The 18,686-nt window shown below is 49.4% G+C and overlaps 1 protein-coding gene across 1 annotated transcript in view; it reads right to left on the bottom strand.

The window, feature by feature from the left end:
- Positions 1-3,165: 3,165 nt before the first annotated feature.
- Positions 3,166-18,686, bottom strand: part of tspoap1 (TSPO associated protein 1) — a gene marked incomplete at both ends in the record, with an annotated part of 71,275 nt that continues 55,754 nt past the window's right edge. Inside the window, 14 exon segments of the mRNA XM_080013543.1 lie at positions 3,166-3,465; positions 4,212-4,322; positions 5,400-5,471; positions 5,570-5,694; positions 6,352-6,399; positions 7,095-7,163; positions 8,793-8,961; positions 9,226-9,362; positions 11,917-12,025; positions 13,523-14,383; positions 14,711-14,866; positions 16,269-16,709; positions 17,126-17,590; positions 18,330-18,481. Coding sequence (XP_079869669.1) covers positions 3,166-3,465; positions 4,212-4,322; positions 5,400-5,471; positions 5,570-5,694; positions 6,352-6,399; positions 7,095-7,163; positions 8,793-8,961; positions 9,226-9,362; positions 11,917-12,025; positions 13,523-14,383; positions 14,711-14,866; positions 16,269-16,709; positions 17,126-17,590; positions 18,330-18,481 — 3,215 coding nt within the window.

The raw sequence follows: 18,686 nt of genomic DNA, 5'->3' as shown, positions 1-18,686 counted from the left end.
AATGACTTGAAACTAACCAGGGCCGAGCGCCCGCAGACAGAAAAGGGCCTTAGTCATGGCCGCCAACATGGCTTCCTGTGGGCGGAGCAACGGCGAGTACTCATGTGCGCAAATACCGCGAGGCAAATCAGGAAGTGGCCATTTTCCGGTTCAACGACTCCACGCAGGCGCCCCGGTGCGAGGCGTGTCCAGGAGGACGGACGGACGGAGCGAGGAGGACGAACGGACGGACGAACGTACAGTGCAGTCATCCATAAAGTAGAAAGCACTACTAAACTCCTTGCCCACAGTGTAGTGTTTCCTACTTTATGGATGAGTGCGCTGTTGGCGACGGGGGGAGCCGCAGCCGACGGCCGCACAGACCAGGAAGCGAGAGAAGGGGGAGGCGCTCCGCCGCACGAGGCCGCTCGCCGCCCGCCGTGCCGCCGCCGCGCCCCTCACCCGGGCCGCGAGCGCCTCGGTGCCGGGCGTCCTCCCCCTCCACCCGGGTCAACGTCTCCGGGGGGGAGGGGGAAGTGTCTCTTTTGAAAGGGTGAAATTCAATAAAGATGAAACAAAAAAAAAAAAAGTCCTGTCCCGTGTTTTTTCTCTTTTTTTTCTGGTTTTTTTTTTTTTTTGGGAACGCTCCACACGTACAGAGTTTGCATCGCACACCTTCTGTGAAAATATACGATCTTTATTCCAGTAAAAAGACTCATAGTGTGAGAGATCGACCACCATCTCCTCTGTGCATTTACCTCTTAGTTACTGCTCCTCAAACACGGCCTGGACATGCAAAAAGACGGCTGAAAAAACCATATTAACAAAATGTACAGATGAACTTCCAAAAGGGTAGTAAAAACATTGATATATATTTATATATACATATATATAAAATGTCAGTCTTTCACGATTTGAAAGAACGAATGCAGGTCAGAAAAGAAAAACAAAGCAAAAAAAAACAAAACTCTGCACCTCGCACGGACGCAAAACTTCACGCCGACCTCTGACCTCACACCTCGACCGTCTCCCTACTCAGACACGTTGGGGGGGGGGGGGCGGACACAGACCATAAATAGGGCGGGAACATAAATAAGGCAGAAGACGGGTTCACCACCGCGACGCGCATGCAGTCCATGAAAACATCCTGTAAACAACGTCTCTAAACCAGGTCTCCAGGTAAGGCCAAGACATCGCCGAGCGTCCTACTCACGACCCGGCGGGACGGGGACTTCCATCGCGTTGAAAGGCCGTTACATACAAATAGTGGTACCAATATCCGCTGTACATTTCGGCAACTTATGAGTGCAACCCCACCCCCACGCGCACGCACGGGCGCACGCGCACACGACCACACCAGAAACAATGTTCTACCTCTTCCTGCCCACGTTTAAAGTGTCGTCAAACCAACCCTCTCTCTCTCCCTCTCTCTCTTTTTTTTCTTGGCATTTCGGCTCCTCTACTCCACTCCACTCTACTCTACTCTACTCTACTCTACTCTACTCTACTCTACTCTACTCTACTCTACCCTACCTGCTCCCTTTATGTAACACAGACAAACATGTACAGCTAACTCGAGGGACACAGAGACATCTGCACCGGTGGGCGCCTCGACGCTCCGAGTGCACCTGAAACCGGCGGCGGCGGCGGGGATCCCGTTCTGTTTCGGGTTTTTGTTTTTTTTTCGGGATCCAGCGCATTTTTGTCAAAAGACAACTTTTTTTTTTTTTTCTTCTCCACAGAACATTTCAGGACTCCTCACGCAGCCGGGTTATCCGAAAGCACTCGAGGGAAAGTACTCGGTACTCGTAAGTGGTATCGGTGCGTTTTTAACGAAACCACACTGAAAACATGAAACCCCTCTCTTCCGGCTCCTTTCACTCCACCGAGCCTCCATCTTTTGTTTCCCCCGGCTATGCTAACAGGCGATGCAGCTGGGAATTTGGGTTTCACGGGGAAACCACCAGAACAATAAAAAACCTGAGAATGACTGAGCAGCCCTGTATGAGACAAAGAAAAGGACCACATCTCCTTATTTATGACACATCGCTGCCCTTGCTCCGTCAGGTCCCCACCGGGCGCAGCGACGGTCTGACGGGCGGAGCCTCACGTTCCATCGCTCGCCAAGCGCCTCGATTCAGATCGGCTTTCAGAAGTGGTTTTCCAAGCTGGCAACCATCATTTTATAATTGAGTGATAAGGATCCTCTAGAATTAGAATCCACATTACCACATCGACACTTGTTTCTCCATTTTTAACAGAGTCACCCGACGCACCGGGGGAAAAAAGTCATTTTTTTTTTAAACATTCAGAAGATCTTCCGCTCTGGGTCGTTTTAACGCGCGGAAAGCGGTTGACAGCGAGTGGCCCCGAATCGGGGCCGCAGGTGGGGGCCCCCCGGTTAAACGACGCCTTGGCACCAAAGTGTGTGGAATAAAACGCTCGAGTTCCGCTCTGCCCGAGTCGCTTTGTGATGCGTGAAACGTGCCGCGCTCCAGGCTGGGCAGGGGAAGGCGGCTCGACAAAGCCCGAATACAGACGGCGCAGCTCTGATGGTGGAGACGTTTTTACTGCAAATGAGCACGGGGGCGGGGGGGGGGGGGGGGACAGCGCGCGCTCAATTTCTTGCCCTGACCTCGGCTGAGTGTCTTTCAACTTCCTAATGAGAGGCGAGGGCGGCGTCGCGTCCGCCTGAGCTCTCTCCCGATACCCCGGGAGCTTCCTCTTCCACTTGGACTGGGAAGCGACGTCGCGGCCCGACGGTTCTGCAGGGAGGCGCGACCGTCGCCCCCGACCCACCTCAAACGCAGGCGCTCAGAACGGACGGAGCCTTCCCTTCTTCGCGTCGCCTCGCTGAAGTAGCGCCAAAACTTTTGCCTTTTATTTGCTAAAGTGTATACGTGCTCGCTTAATTTTATGTGTGTGTGTGCGTGTGTGCGTGTGCGTGAATATTATTCTAAATCTGAATATTCAAAGCAATTCCAAATAAGTTGAATGCGAATAAATACTTAGATAGGGAGGTATTTTGAAATACTTCTTCAACATGCGACGCGTCGCTTTTAAAAGAGACTTGACGTTTAAGAGCTGGTCTAGAGTCTGTTCTAAAGAAGATCTAAAGAGTTTGAAACTAAGAGTGCATCAGTTATCATCTCTGCTAGCTACGACAGGCAGCGGGCCTCGCAGGTCTCACTCTTTCTTGCTGGAGCTCAGCTTTTTGAAAAGCAGCATCTTCCCTTTTGAGAAGAAGCCTTTCTTCTTCTTGCCCTGCGGGGGGGGGGAGCAGTCCTTGGGGGCGGGGGCGTCGGGAGAGGCGTCGGGAGAGCCAGCGGGGCGCCGCGGGGCGGAGTCCCGCCCGGGGCCCCCGCCGCCGCACGGCGGCGAGGGGTCGGGCCGTGGCTCCGCGGGGTCCGGGGAGTCCCGGCGGGGGGTCTCCGCGGAGGCGGGCGGCCCTGGATCCAGCTGCTCCACGGGGGACGTCGACCTCGGCTTTGCGTTGGAAAAAAAAACCAAATCAGTCAACGAATAATAACTCTACCGTCGTTATACCGTCATATCATTATGGTGGAACACCTAATAACCATATTAATACCCGATAATAACGATTATTGATCAGCACGGGTGGGAATCACCAGCTCACTCATGATACGATAACATCACGATACAATTCCCATGATAAGGATCATTTTTCATTATAGTTTTTTTTCTAGGCTCAGTCTTCAGGTACTGCGGGACGATACCGAACGAGGTATTTTGCAGCATCTTGCAGTATTGCCCCTCCGTCACACCCTTATTTATCCGTTTGTAGCATCAGAGTTCAGTTCAAGCTACTTCTGTTGGTTTCAGGGCAGAGGGGTCACAGGAGGACAGCGGGACACTGAGGAGAGGACACCGGCCGCTCCCGGACCTCCCGTGACCGCGGCCGGGCCGAGGGGCTATGGGTGGAGGTTTGAGGGTGGGGTGGGCTAACGGGGGGGCGGGCACGGGACACGGGGGTTCACCGCGGCGCCGGGGCCGCTCCTACCGAGAAACAACTTACGTTCAGGTCTCAAAGTGCACGCTTCGTTTCTGTTTCTGCGGAAAACGTCGCGCGGGAGGCGGCGGGGGCAGAAGAAACGCAAGCGGCGTTAAAAAAAAAAAGAATGAAAGCGATTGTGACAGAGAAGAGACACAATGGAGTCAGTGGAGACATAAAGAGACATTCAGTGGCGCCCGGTGGAGGGGCGGGGAGCTACCTGCGCCTCCCTCCTGGGCTCAGGCGGCGGCTGGGCGGGCGGAGCGGCCTCCTCTGGCAGCGCCTGCAGGAAGTTGGAGGGGACCAGGCCTTTGTGTCCGTTCAGGTCTCCCTGGAGGAAGACCAGGCCGTTAAGGGAGGAAGTCATGAGTCGCGCGCTGGTTCCGAGCCGCCGCGACGAATGCATAAATCGTCACAGTTAATTGAGCGGGAACGCGGCCTTATTCCGTAAAAATCGTCAGATTCCACAATCTGGGATTTAGATCTCCCACTCTTGGGATTTAGATCCCAAAGGTCATGGAAATTAAATTTGAGCAGTGTCAGGAATGTTGCAATGAACATGGCAAATTGAATTGTCAAATGTTTATGTTTATGTTTTCTGTTACGAGCAGTCTGGACCATCGCACAGTTATTCCACTAATGAAATACCCTGAAGTCAACGTAGGAACAAAGGATGGGTTTAGGCAATTGTACTTTAACACGCGGGTCCAAAGTGTGATATAAATATGTAAAGTGCAGTATAAAGCAGGATACAACATTTATATACAAACAGCAAAGCCATGACACACACACACACACACACACACACACACACACACACACACACACACACACATACACACACACACACACAAACACTCTGCTGCAGCTTCTAACAGTGTTGAAATGAAGTCAAAGTTTAAGTTTGAAAAAAAAATAAAAATAACCGGTTCTCTCTCCCTTTATTCCTTCCACTTTTACTAATATCATAAAAGTATAAAAATAAATGTAATAACAGTGATATCACATTTTATTTAGGACTACTTTTTGGAAATGCCGTAAAACCTGCTGCATCCAGCAGGTTGCTCGTAGATAGCCACGCAACTTCCTGTTTCTAGTCTCCCACGCTGGCGCGGATGTATCCAAAACTGCTGATTTGTGGAAGTGCAAAAGCTGTACAAAATGTGCGGTTTGCAACCTCACCTCGGCTTTTTTTTTCCTTCTTCTGCCTCACACATGAAGACTGCTTGACTGTAGAGCTACTGTACAGTGCGGGTTTCCAACAGCAGATGTAAGGACTTTTTTTGCGGTGCATCGACGCACAGTGAGCAGTCGCAGCAGAGCGGTAACTTTTGCCGACAGCCAAAACAGGAAAAAAGGCCCCCACCCCTCCAATCACACTCTCGGGGGAGCACCGCCAAGGACTCACGTAGAAGAAGCCGTCGTCGTCCATGTCACCAAACACATGGATGACGTCCCCCGCGCTGAAGGTCAGCTCAGCCTGGGAGGAGGAGAAGAAGGGCGATGAGGGAAGGGCGATGGGCGGACGAGAAACGCCAAGGACAAAACTGAACCTGGGGACCGGGGTGGAAGCCTGACCTCTATGTCCGTGTTGGGGGAGCTCTCCCGCGGGTCGTAATCGAAGATGGCCACCATCTTGCGCGCTCCCAGGGCCGGGGTCGGGGCCGGGGCCGCCGCCGCGGGGGCAGCCTCCTGGCTGGGATCTACTGGACAAACGGAGAGGAGCACAGGTCTAGTGTCGGGACGGGAAAGGGGAGCGAGGGGTCCGCATGCAGCGTCGTGCTCGGACGGAGGTGCCAAACTCTGCCGTGAAAAAACTAGGTTGGGACGGGCGGCGCGCAGAGATAGCTCCGGACAAAACATCGTCCCTATCAGAGGACAACCGCCGGTGGCAGAGGGTGCTTGAGCCATAATACAAAAAAAAAAAAGGAGAAGAGATTAATTAGTTAGGATTTATTTAGTTTTGGCACATGAACAGAGGAAATGAGTTAGGGTCAGGGATGGCATTTGGTTAATATCTGTGGGTTTATGAAATTAATTCGGTCAAGCTCGCTTTAAGTTTGACCTTACATTATTTCATACATTTACATTATTTTTTACTCTTTTCTTTAATTGTGCCCCATTGTGGCGTTATAATTTTTTTCATCAAGGCCAAGTTTTCATGTCCAAAACACGATTTCTAATTTCTTTACACGCCCCCACATTACAAACCGAACCATCCCCTTTTCCATGGTTACCGGGGGGGGGGACGCGACGGGGCGGCGTGCAAACGGGCGGATGCATGCCGGTCCTTTCGCCCCGCCGCGGACACCGAACTCTGGGTCATGCCGTTTAAAAAGAGAAAGGGGACGGATACAAACCTGGACTGGAGGAGTCTACGCTCCGGTCCCAGAGTGAGGAGGACTCCACTGCGGGAGGGGGGGTGGGGGGACGGGGGACAGTGGACACGTTAAAAACCCCCCCGGGGGCGGCGCAGGATCAGCGAACACGCACGCACACAGAGATGGGGTCGGGCCAAACGTCACACTGAGGTGAAATAAAGGGCAGATGTGGAGCAGAGCAGAGGGGACGGCTCTGGCGAAACTGCGGCGTCAGTGCTCACGTGACGCGCTCGTGGGGTCGAGCCATGTCACTATTATGACATCATCGCTTGAGCCCGATTATTTGAGCAAACGGCTCTGTAGAGTCGTGCGTTTTCCATTGGTTGGATTCAAGCAAGATAACTTTTTATGTCACAATGTTCCACATCAATAGATGGACTCGCCTGCAAATGGCAGACATGCTTCATTAAACTGTTGTAAGCTTAAACTATGAAAGTGGCATTAAATAAATAAAGTGGCATTTAACTAAACTTTCATGATCAGGTAAAAAGCAGGCCTCGCATGTGCTGCTTTGATGGTGTGGAGCCTCAAACCTGAAAATAAAAAAAAAAGATCCCCTCTGGTCATTGAGTGACAGGCAGCAACTGAAAAAGTGAAAAGCTGGAGTGAAAGAAGTGAGGAGAGAGAGAGAGCGAGAGAGAGAGAGAGAGAGAGAGCGAAAGAGAGAGAGAGAGAGAGAGATAGGGGGAAAAAGAGAGAGTAGAGAGGGAAGGCGGACAGACCTTTCTTGGATCGCCTGGGTTTCGGCGGTGGGGCGGGGCGGCGTGGGAGCTGTGCGTGTGTGCGAGTGCCTTCATGGAGTTTGGAAAAACATGGATAAAATGGACAAGCCCAACTTTTGGAAACCGAGAAGAGACAAGAGAATGCGACATTGACAGCGGCAGCAGACAAAGGGGGCAGAGTGAGACGGCAGCGGGTGGGAGAACAAAATCAAACAGGATGGAACGTCGAACCGTCTCCGGGGACGGAGCAGCGAACACAAGCAAAGCGGCTCATGGCCTCCTGAGGCTTTTTCAAACACCCTTTAAGGATAACGCTGGTGTTTTTTAACTTCCACCTGATGTTTCGATGAGGGACGCTGATTCAGAACGTTGTCATGACCGACAGTCGACCCTCGTTAAGCGAATCTTTAACCGTTATCCGACAATAATAAAATATAAGCGCACTGTCGCCCGAAGAAAATAATAATAACGTGATTGGACTTTACAAATTATTAATCATAAATCAAATTTTTATACACGAACACTGCTCTCTGTGCGATCGTGGAGATACACGCAGATATACGGAGACGCTGGAGCCGCTCCGTATTTGGAGCAGTTCCTAAAAACGCCCCCCTCCGTCGAATGGACTGACAAAACTCTCAAGTCAGACGGTGAAATAATTAAGGATGATCGGACACGCACAAAATAAATCCCTCAAATGTTTAATGGACCGTCCCTCACAGTGACGAGCTGAGCAACTGAGAAGTTTTAGTTTCTCCAGAAGCCCTTGAACAATAGTCAATGATTTTAACTAAACAACGATTATTGTCTTTATATTTCGTATCACTCCTGTAACTTTCTCCAGCAAAAAAAAGGTTAATAAATAAATAAAATAAATAATAATAATAATAATAATATTAATTATTATTATTTATATATATTTATATATATAGATAATTATTATAATTATTTGCGGTAATGACTGCAAAGAGCTGACGTCACATGGTTTTCATCACAGCCTATGGTTTTAGATCCCATAGCCTATTTTGCCTATTTTAACTGTTAAACCGATCAAAATTACTTTTGACGGTCAACGGTTAAATGGTTAATTATTAACATTCCTAGTTTTCGATCACTGGTTCGTAAATGAAGGTTTTGGTTAAGAATCAGAGTTTTCCTTTACTGACATTTCCCCAACATCCCCCACGACAGATGGTTCATGTTGCATCAATAGGAGACGTAGTACCATCCAAAATAAACCACATAGGCCTACAAAGCATCTTCTGAATGGAACTTTTTTTGCAGGTCAGCTGTTCGCGGTGTTTTATCCCCCCTCTCGAGTTTCCTCCAGCGGATCGACAACAAAAATACACCAAACGCAATTGCAGAAGTACTTTTTATCAGACTTTGTCCTGACTTGCCCTGTTCAGGCACAATGAGAAGCTGCAGCAGAGCAGTACTTTCTCAACAGTAAACATGTTAATATGGCCCCGGTTGAATAATGGTGAACCTATCCTTAAAGTACTCTGTGCGTATGTACCATGTTGTTCAGAGGTATTTTATATATATTACATGTTGAATTCAAGTATGAGCCTACTGAGAGCAGAGAAGCTATCCTTTAAAGGTCGGTGATGCAGTGGGGACACTGGAGGTGGGACTGGAGGTACAGTAAAAGCTCTCGGGGCGGGGGCGGGTGCAGCGACTGACGGTGCGGCCTACCTATCTTCTCCATGGACGCCTCTGTGGTCAGGAAGCCCCGGTGCAGCAGCTGCTGTCGGGTCTCCTCGTCCTCCACCTGGATCTCCGACACCATGTTGCAGGGCACGAAGCCCCGGCGCCCGCAGGACTCCCCCTGGTAGAACCCGTCGGCGTCTTTATCCCCAAACACCTGGGGGAACACGGGCTCGGTTATGGGCGGTACTCGAGAGACGCCACGTTTTAACCCGACCGACGCATGTGTGAAAACAGGTAATAAACAATACGCTGGAAACGATCATTGGTTGGATCTATATCTTTTGAATTTTCTCGAGTTGAAATTTCAAAACGAAGGTGCAACTTTTAAGTCGAGGAAACCTCGTAAAATACAGCTTTAACAAATGAAAGTGGTGCAGGGTTAGCGACGCTACAATGGAGGCCTTGGAGCCGACGGCACCTTGATGATCTGCCCCTCGCTGAAGGGCAACTCCTCCTCGGCGGCGTCGGGGTTGGGGGACATGGTGGCGGGGTCGTAGGGGAACAGGGCCACGAAGATGCGGGCGTCGTCCTTTCCCTTCGGCCAGTTTACGGCCCCTTCGAAAAAAAAAACACACGAGCGTGAAAAAAAACGAAACGCTCCGCGTACTGTGATTCTACTACAGCCATCACCGTTAGCACACAACCACGTGTTTCCAGCGAGATGAGGGGAATTTTACGCCAGTGCTAGAAATGTTGCAATAAATACAACGCGAATTTGATGCATCTACGCACATTTATATATTCCACTGTTCGATAATAATAAAAAAAAAACAAAAAAAACCAACTTTATTTAAACAGCACCCATCAAAAGAGAGGTTAGAAAGCGTTTCACGGAGTTAAAAGACGGATGAAAGACGACTGTGTCAGATGAATAAAATAATTAGAGTGAAGTTGCGCTGGTTAAGAGCACGTAAGGAATCCGTTTTGAATCGTGAGAAAAATAACACGGAAGGCTGAACCACCTGGATACGGAGGGTTTTAAAAATAAATGTGCATCAAAGACAGTAAAATATATAACAAAATATTGTTAATATATATAATATATATCTACAAAAAATTGGCGCGTAAGGGCTTTAACACTTTATTCATTATCGGGGGCGGAATAAACGTCTCTTCTACACAAGCTGGATGTGTATTATTGCACTATTATGGGATTATGATGTGACGGTGGCATCAAATGAACAAAAACGAGCGGTGCATCAAAACGAGGCGCGGTACAGGAGGAGTCCCGCGTACTGCACGTTGCAGCTCCAAATTTCGCTGCTGCGGACACCGTTTGCCAGCACGTCGGCTTGACATTCATTCACTGACAATTTGACATTTGCTTAAGTCGGCTCCGCCCGTGGCGGCGTCGCTCTCAACACTATTTGCGTAGCCTGCATGTCCTTAAGAGAGGTAATTATGCTAAACCACTGATCCTAAGCCGCGTGAGCCGCTTGAGAAAGCAGCACCGCGCTCGTGATCCGCCCCAGCGAGAGGGGGGAAACTGACGACAAAGGCCGGCGGAGCTTGACCCCCGCCGCGCCGAGAGTGCGCCACGGCAAAGTCAGCGTCACGTGTCGCCAAACACAACAAAGGCGATTATGATATGCCAACGAGGGAGAAGGAGAACGACGGGGTGGGGTGGGGGGGATGAAAGAAAGAGGGAGAAACAGAGAGAGGGAGAGAGAGAGAGAGAGAGAGCAAAAGCAGAGACACAGGAAGTGTTTAATAGCTGCCGGGGGTCGACGACGCCCTTTGTCTAACAACCCGTGGTGGAAGAATTCCTCCAGTCAAAGTGAAAGCACCGCGTTGACATTTCAACCTGAGCATTTAAATGTACTTAAAGTATTACAAGAAAAAGTAAAAGTACTGTCTCCTGATATAACAACATTGTATACGATGGCACTGAAGTGCTACCGTACATTTTTTTCTGAGATGAATGCAAACGCATATCCTGATTACAGTTGATAATAACATAGTACAGGGTGTGTCGTAGTCATTTACAAATATAAATTCAAATCAGATAAAAAAAAAAAAAGGTAAAGTAGCGTGACTATGTTAGAAATGTAGTCGAGTTAAAAGAGATATTTGCTTGGGATGTAGTGGAGTACAATAAAATCTCATACACTGAATATACTTAGATTAGTACAGATACTTGAAAAAAGGTACTTAAGTAGAGCAACAGAGTACTTGTACTTTGTTACTTTCCACCACTGATAATAACTCCGACTAAGCTGCGCTGAAGAGCTGCCTCCTCCTCCTCCTCCTCCACCTCCTCCACCTCCTCCACCTCCTCCTATCTCATTAGGAGGGGGGATCAGCACTATCTGTGGCGGGAGCCAGCTGCAGAGAAACTGCACTTTCACATCCTCACGGTTTACTCGAAGATAGCGCCCATTCCCCGGAGACTCTCGCAAAATCTGAGTGCAAACGCAAACCCTGCCCGTCCTGGCCGCCGGTCAGCCGTGCTGAAAGCAAGCGCTAGCGTGAGAGCGCCGGATTTGCCGCCTCCGAGAGAGTAAGGCGGAGAAATTAAAGAGGAATTGAGCTGGAGAGGGCTGGGTTTCACTGCTGGCTAATCTGAGTTACTATTTCCATCCCTGTCACTTCCTCCTCTCTCATGCCATGACAAGCCACTTTGGGTTAAGCCGGTCCTCAGCTTAGAAGGCTCTCTCTCTCTCTCTCTCTCTCTCTCTCTCTCTCTCTCTCTCTCTCACACCCTCTCTCTCTCACACCCTCTCTTTCTCCCTCTCTCTCTCTCTTTCTCTCGCTCCTACAACACATTGCCCCCAGGACCCTAGGACCTACACAGGGTGATAATCTGACTTCCATCCAGTGTGAGACGGGGAGGAGAGCCAGCAATGCACACAAACCCTTCCTTCCTCGGACAGAGTACACATACCAAGTGGTCGGGGCACTTTTTCGATCATAATAGCAGCGAGATATTTGATTTCCAGATAAAATGTGAACCCAACATTATTACACTGCCCTGTCCAACCCATTACCTGATACCGTGATCTGTACGCATGCCTAAGGCCCACAGGAAGCTCTGACAGACTCTGAGAGAGAGACAAGACAGAAAGAGAGAGAGCGACAGACAGAAAGAGAGAGAGAGAGAGAACAGAACTTCCCTGACCTTTGAGTTGCCGCGCCTGCGAGCAGGTCGTTTTGGGGGAGAGCTCCGACTTTCCTCCCCATGCCGCTCCAGCCTCCACCGGCGGGACCCTGCCGGCCTCCTGTTGGGCACACAGGCAATCAGAAAAAAAAAAAAAACAATCGACCTGGGATTGAGAGAAAAATCATTTGCAGAGTGAAAATCACAGCAGATTGATTTTTATATCAATCCTGATCAAATGCTGATTGACCAGAAAGTCCATATCAATTTCATCCCTGTGTCCAGTACAGAGATGCGAGGTGACTATGTTAGCTCAGTGCAAGATTGCAGAGGATACTCAAATAGCCTAGTTCCTGTGAAATGAGGGAACTACTACTCACTAACTTAAGCAACACATCTGGTGTCTTGGATCTGAAGTCGCTGCTATTTTTTGATGCATAACTACTCATCCAACTTTGATCATCAGCTGTGGAGGACCACAGGTGAGTTGGCGGTTGCACATGATCACACGGTGATCATGCGTCCCGTCGCTGTCTCTGCACTGGACACACAGGGGTGGAATTGTGCATTTTCTCGTCTGAATCTGGGCAGGAGACAAAAAGTGAATTCCTTCAGCTAAGAAAGATGGCAGAGAATACAGCTACAGGAGAGGATGGAGCAGAAGGGACGGGAACGCATCCACACAGGGACAAAGCACCAAACCCTCCAGTATTTTTCCTATTTTTCATATAATGTTTTTCCACAGCAATCAGTTGCAATAAGCCAATTCCACAGACACCCGCACACATTTTGGGTGAATTACTGAGTTTTTGCACCAGAGCTTTTGTCAAAATAGCCAAAAGTACATATTAAAATAAATACAATTGCCCAAGCTGACAACACCATTGACTGTGAAATGACACACGCTACAGCCTTCTGACAACAAGTGCACAGGGCGAGAAAAGATGTCTATACAGAGAAATCTACAAGCTTAAATGTTTATAAATGCACCTAACTTTTGAAACTAGCTGGTAGTGTGGTGGAGAATGTTATTTTTTTGGCGGTTTGTGGGGTTGGTTTATCACTGTTTGTCCCGGCGTTGCTAATGGAGGGTCTAACGGCTTCCCCACCGACTAACTGGAGAAAACCTGAGGGGGAAAGAGGGTTGGGTGGGGCCTGGTTCAAAAAGTTGATACTCCCATGCGGTTCATTTCTGTTTTAATTTCGGAATCTTTTTTTAAATTAAAATATGGATGCTTTGTTTGAAGGTTATACAACCATTTCCCACTCAAATGAAATACCACCACAGTCGAAAATGTATTGAAATATTTACTTTCTGCATTAGACTGAATTTGTTCTGTGAAATATTGTCGTAATGCACATCAGACCGTACACTGAAAAGTTGGTGGCATTTCTCATCCTCAGATTGTAAGGATATTTTATTGAATCGTGTCCCTTTGCATCTTAATGGACATCTCTGACATTCACCATCACCACGGAAGACACAACATGCACGTGCAGAAAGCGCAGCGAGTCGTAACAAAACAAAAGAGAACACAGCCGCTCTGCCATAAAGGGAGGGGGGGGGGGGTCTTCTAGGAGAATTCACCCGTGGCTGCTGGCCTGCAGCGGCGAGGGCCGGAGGATCCACCTTGGGCCCCCTGGGGAGGCGGGGGGGCCTGCCGTGGCCACAGTGAGGCCCCTCCACCCACCACTCGGAGCTCATCTGATCCATCACCACCTCCCCGCAATCATACTCCACCGGCTCCTCGTTGTCGTCCGCGCCGTACTCCACGTCGATCTCTGCGCCCCGGCCGGTCGGCGACCTCAGCGTGCGCACGGTCTTGCTGACCAGGTACGACCCCGGCGGGGCCGACCCCCCGACGGGGCCGCCCGCCACAGCGCCAGCGGTAGCAGCGGCCATCTGGCTCCTGAGCATGGCCTCCCTCCTGAGGCGATCCCCCAGCCCGCCGATCAGCGACACGGCTCTCTCTCTGTGCGGGACTGCTTGCGGGGGGCAGCGGTTCCCGACCGGCCCCGGCCCCGGGCCCGGCCCCTGGCGGGTGGTGGGCTCCTCGTATAAGCTGGAGTCGTCGTCGTCGTCGGGATACATGGCGCCGTCTGCGGTGTCGAAGTAGCGGACCCTCTGCTGGGGCATTGGCCTGAGTGAAGGCTTTTTGGTGGGTGCTCTGGGATCCCTGCTGAGGTGGTGGTGGTGGTGGTGGTGGTGGTGGGGGTGGGAATGTGGATTGGGGTGATGCTGGTGGAGGCGGTGCTGGGGGCTGTGGTGGAGGTGTTCCGGGCCCGGCGGGTGGAGCTGGCGGCCCGGCCCGGAGCGAGGCTGTCTGCGGTGCGGCGAAGGCTCTTCTCGGCTGGTGTCCTCGTCCTCCGTGACCTCCGGGATGCTGAACAGCGGCTTCGCCCGGAAGGCCTGAGGGGGCAGCTTCAGGATCCGCTCCAGGACCTCCTCGTCGCTGTCTGGGGGCTCCATATCGGAGGACTACGGCGCCGCGCGGAGAGTGGGGAGGGAGCGAGGAGAGGCGAGGCGAGGAAGGACGGTTCGGCGGAGGGGAGGGGGAACATCACAACGTGTCGTGCAAAGAGGGAAAGTCAAGATAGAGCAGTGGATAGCGGATTACAGCCGGAGCAAAAGGAAGAAAAAAAGATTGTAAAAAATCAATATTGGTATTTGAGAAAGAAAGAAAAAAAAGCAACTTCATTCAGAAAGACAGAAAAGACAGGCACACAAGAGTCTAAAAGTTGACATGCTTATCTTTTTTTTTTTTAAATAAAAGCCAAACTTGACGTGAGCGGTGCAAGTTTTTACCCTGCAGGCTGCGACCTTGTAGCCCCGGACCACGGAGGCGGGCAGGTGGTCCGAGTAGAGCTCTTCCTCCTCCTCCTCCAGGATGTCCGACAGGTCCGAGCGGCTGTTCTCTGCGTGGTAGTCATCTTGCGGCTCGACCAGAGCCCTACCGTAACTCTGCAACACAGCACCGATGAAATCACCCTGATTGCAACTGTGAGCAGAGGGATTGATGAACGCACTGAATCGAGCTTCTATCGTGTAAATTAGCGCTGGGTACTGGGCAGGATCTGACGATTCGATTTATTTACATTCGATTTCGATTTATTTTAAGGGTCACAATCCAGTTTATTATTTATTACACTCGCTATTGATGAGATGGCGCATAATTTGATTCCAAATTAATATATTGACCTTTTTATTCATAATGAGAACTTTTCAGTGTATCATCTGATTCCATTAAAAAATCACATCAATCGAATACAGAAAATAAACATTAAAATTCAATGTTTTCTTGTGGCTCTGGTAGTATTTAATTTAAGAGAAAAATGGCTGCATAACTTCCAAACAAAGTATCGGCATTACAATTTTCAAATCGGTTCCGAAATTTTAAGAATAGAATTGTATCGCGGTGTCGGTTTTTCTGAAACCCAGCCCTAATTTTTAAGCCGTTGATCTCCTGATCTGATCTAGGGCATCGGCTGGAGTGTGCAGAATAGTGTTAAAGGACACTACTGGTCTGGAATGAGGCTTTGTGAGATTCTATGACTGCCCTGCAAGATGCCAAGCTGCTAGTTTCTTGTTTTCAGATGGGATCATAACGTCTTGTTATTTCCAGAAGAGCTTTTGTCAGAGACGAATCCAGGGAGGGAAAAATAAGTCACTCTCTCTAAGTACACTTTTTTAAATCTTGTATGAAGAGACTTGTAGAGACTTGTAACTTTAACAAAGAGGAGATTGGGAGGACAAGTAGGAGGCCAGGTCAGAAAGGGAGCAAGGCAACATGAAAGCTTTGGATACAATCATCGTTTACAAAATGCGTACTAACAGCTGAGTAGGCACCCCCTTAAAACTAAATTTAGAAAATCAGGAAACACCCTTTAATTATTTGGCACTCCTATGAAAGGAACTGAGTAGATCTTGTACCTGAGTCACGACACCCCGTCCATGCTTAAGTAGGCAGTATACTTCCAGCTAAGAAAAACAACCGTCTGTTGTTGGTAACTCAAAACTAAGTCATGCTAATGCTTAAAGTACTTAAAGTGTTAAAAGTAAAAGTACTTGTCATATCCAGTGTCCTGATATGTTAAAAGCCGATAAATAGTGAAATATAATAAAGGTGGTGTCATAGTAATTTGCGGATAAGGATAACGCATTATTGATGAGCGGTTTAATAGAGCCAGTCGCTGTTTTCTTTTACCGATATATATGGCATATATGAATATAGAAAACAACAACTACAGTAACGTGACACTGTTCAAAATGTAGGAGAGTAGTAGTAGTATAGATATTTGCTTTGAAATGTAGCAGAGTGAAAGTCTACTTAAGTAAGGACAGCGCTGAGAGCTGAGGAACCGACCTGCTGCCTCCTGCTGCACGCCGGCTCCTGCTCCTGTCTCAGGAAGTCCTCGATGGACACCAGGCGGGTGCTCTCCCTCTCCTCCTCCCCCTCCGACTCCAGCGGCGAGGGGTTGGAGGGCCGCAGCAGGTGGGCGTCGTGCGTGTGCAGGAGGTCCATGACGGGGGCTCCGGGCGGGCTGGGGACGCGCTCCGGGGTGCTGAGCTTGGCAGTGGAGTCGTCGAGGAAGTGCGTGATGGACGGGAACGGTTGGATCGTTCCGGGGCTGCTGGTGTCCCTGCGGTGCTCCAACACCGCCGCTGCCGCTGCTGGTACTGGGGCCGTCACAGGTAATGGCGCGGGTACTGGGATTTGTACTGGTACTGCTAATGGTACTGGTGCTGGTACGTACACCAGTGCTGGTGGTTTTGGTAATAAGGTGGTGAGTGAGTTCATGTTTACCTGTGGATGAAAAGAGGAACTTACTATCAAATCAACTCTAAATTTAACAGGGCTGGGTTAAAAACTGAAAAAAATGATACTCTGATACGATTGAGTTCAATAGTTTACATTTTTAAATCTATAATTTTTCATATTTTTTAATATGGCTTCTTTGTTCAGATGTTATGCAATAATTTTGCCTGAATGCCTAAATTAATTACCACTGCAGTCAAATGTGCCAGACAAACTGTTGATAAAATATGTTGAATATAATTTTTAAAAAAAAGAATAATAAGACTGTCGGGACAATAACAGCTCATTATCACGAGGCATCTCATTAATGTCGGATTAAATCGATATGGAATTGAATTATGACTTGTATCGACATTGAATCGTACCAGTACCCAGTCCTTAAAACGTCTTCCCAGCAGGCTTACCAGTGGAGTGCTCGTGGAGCCCGCCGGTGACGAGGCCTCACACGCAGCCAAGGCAGCAGCGGCGGAGGGGTCAGCCCAGGCCTCCACGTACGAGGCAGCGGAGAGGAGGGATCCTCGAGGGGAGTTGGCAGGAGGCTCCACGGTGAGGCCGACGGGGTGAGGGTCTACTGGCATGTTGCGGGGCAGCATGGAGACTTTGGCAGCAGAATTCCCGTAGGACAGAGGCGGGGACGGGACGGCGGGATCTCTGGAGACGCAGGGGACGGCTGGCACGACCGGAACGGTGGCGGCTGGACCTGCCATGATGGCGGCCAGTTTGGTGGGCACGTTGACGGGCAGGGAGTCGCAGGACTCTCCGTGGGCAGACGTGGTGCGGACGGTGAGCTCCTGGGCCACCTGCAGGGTGTGGATCTGAGACGGGCCCAGCAGGGCACTGCCCGCCGTGGGGGACGACACCTCAAGCACCTTGGGGAGAGGGGCAGACCAAGACCATTTGACAGTCGCTGAGGCAAGGTGATTGTGCAATGGAAGCCGTGCTTAAATGTATTGATCAAAAACGTGGCCATTCTTCAACCTAGATTTCACGCACAATCCTCCGTCATTTTTGACCAGGACCCATTACTTTCTTTTCTTGCTTTGCTTTTCAAACAATATTTAAATTATTTAAAACAGTGATTTACAACCTTTTTCATATCAAGGACCCTCAGTTTAATACGCATTAGGCCATGAACCCCATTCGATTTGATGAAGATTTTGTCCCTGGGACGGCAATCTGGTAATATTTGTATTGCAAGATGTGATTTAGTCCAAACTCTTATACCCGCTGTACTATAGTTCTGGTGATAACAGCGATCTATGATAGAAAGTCATCACTGTACAGTCTCAAATGGTACTACCATCTTATAAATATATATAAGATATAATCATCATAAATAAGATAATAGTAAAGTTGATCATTGTACTGGGGACCCCCTGGGACCCCACATTGAGAACCACTGATTACAGGAATTCCTGGCTTCGGGTGTACTTATAAGGTCTTCAAAAATAAATAGAGCCAAAACCAATTTTAAGCAGGGTCGGTTCTGACCCAGCATATGCTTTCAAGTGTTAGAAACGTGTCATTACATAAAGCAAATACAGCGATGATACGATGTGGGATAACTTAAAAAATAATGTGAGACAGTGTATTTCATATATATATTGCCTTTTTCTTGTCTGCATATATGGTGTATCCGGTGACGCGGACCCCGTTGGAGGTCCCCGCAGCATCTATGGTGACAGGCAGCCAGCTGATGAGGGCGATGCCAGGGGAGGGGCCGAGCTCGAGCTGCACGTCGAGCGGAGCGTCGGGAGGACCTGGAATGACGGATTAAACGTTGGACCGGCCGGTAGCGTGCAAAAGATAGACATGCAAGCTCGCTGTGTTCAAAACGATTCAGTTGATCCCATTAAAAAACAACAACAATATCCGCGACCGAGCGTGGACATATTCATGACCTGAGCAAGGACAAATGCCTGGCTTACACTTTAAAAAACGAGAGGCAGGATTTGGACAAGAGGA

This window comes from Zeus faber (genome assembly GCF_960531495.2).
Source record: "Zeus faber genome assembly, chromosome: 14".
Classification (NCBI taxonomy): domain Eukaryota; kingdom Metazoa; phylum Chordata; class Actinopteri; order Zeiformes; family Zeidae; genus Zeus; species Zeus faber.
This window is presented reverse-complemented; position numbering and strand designations above follow the sequence as displayed.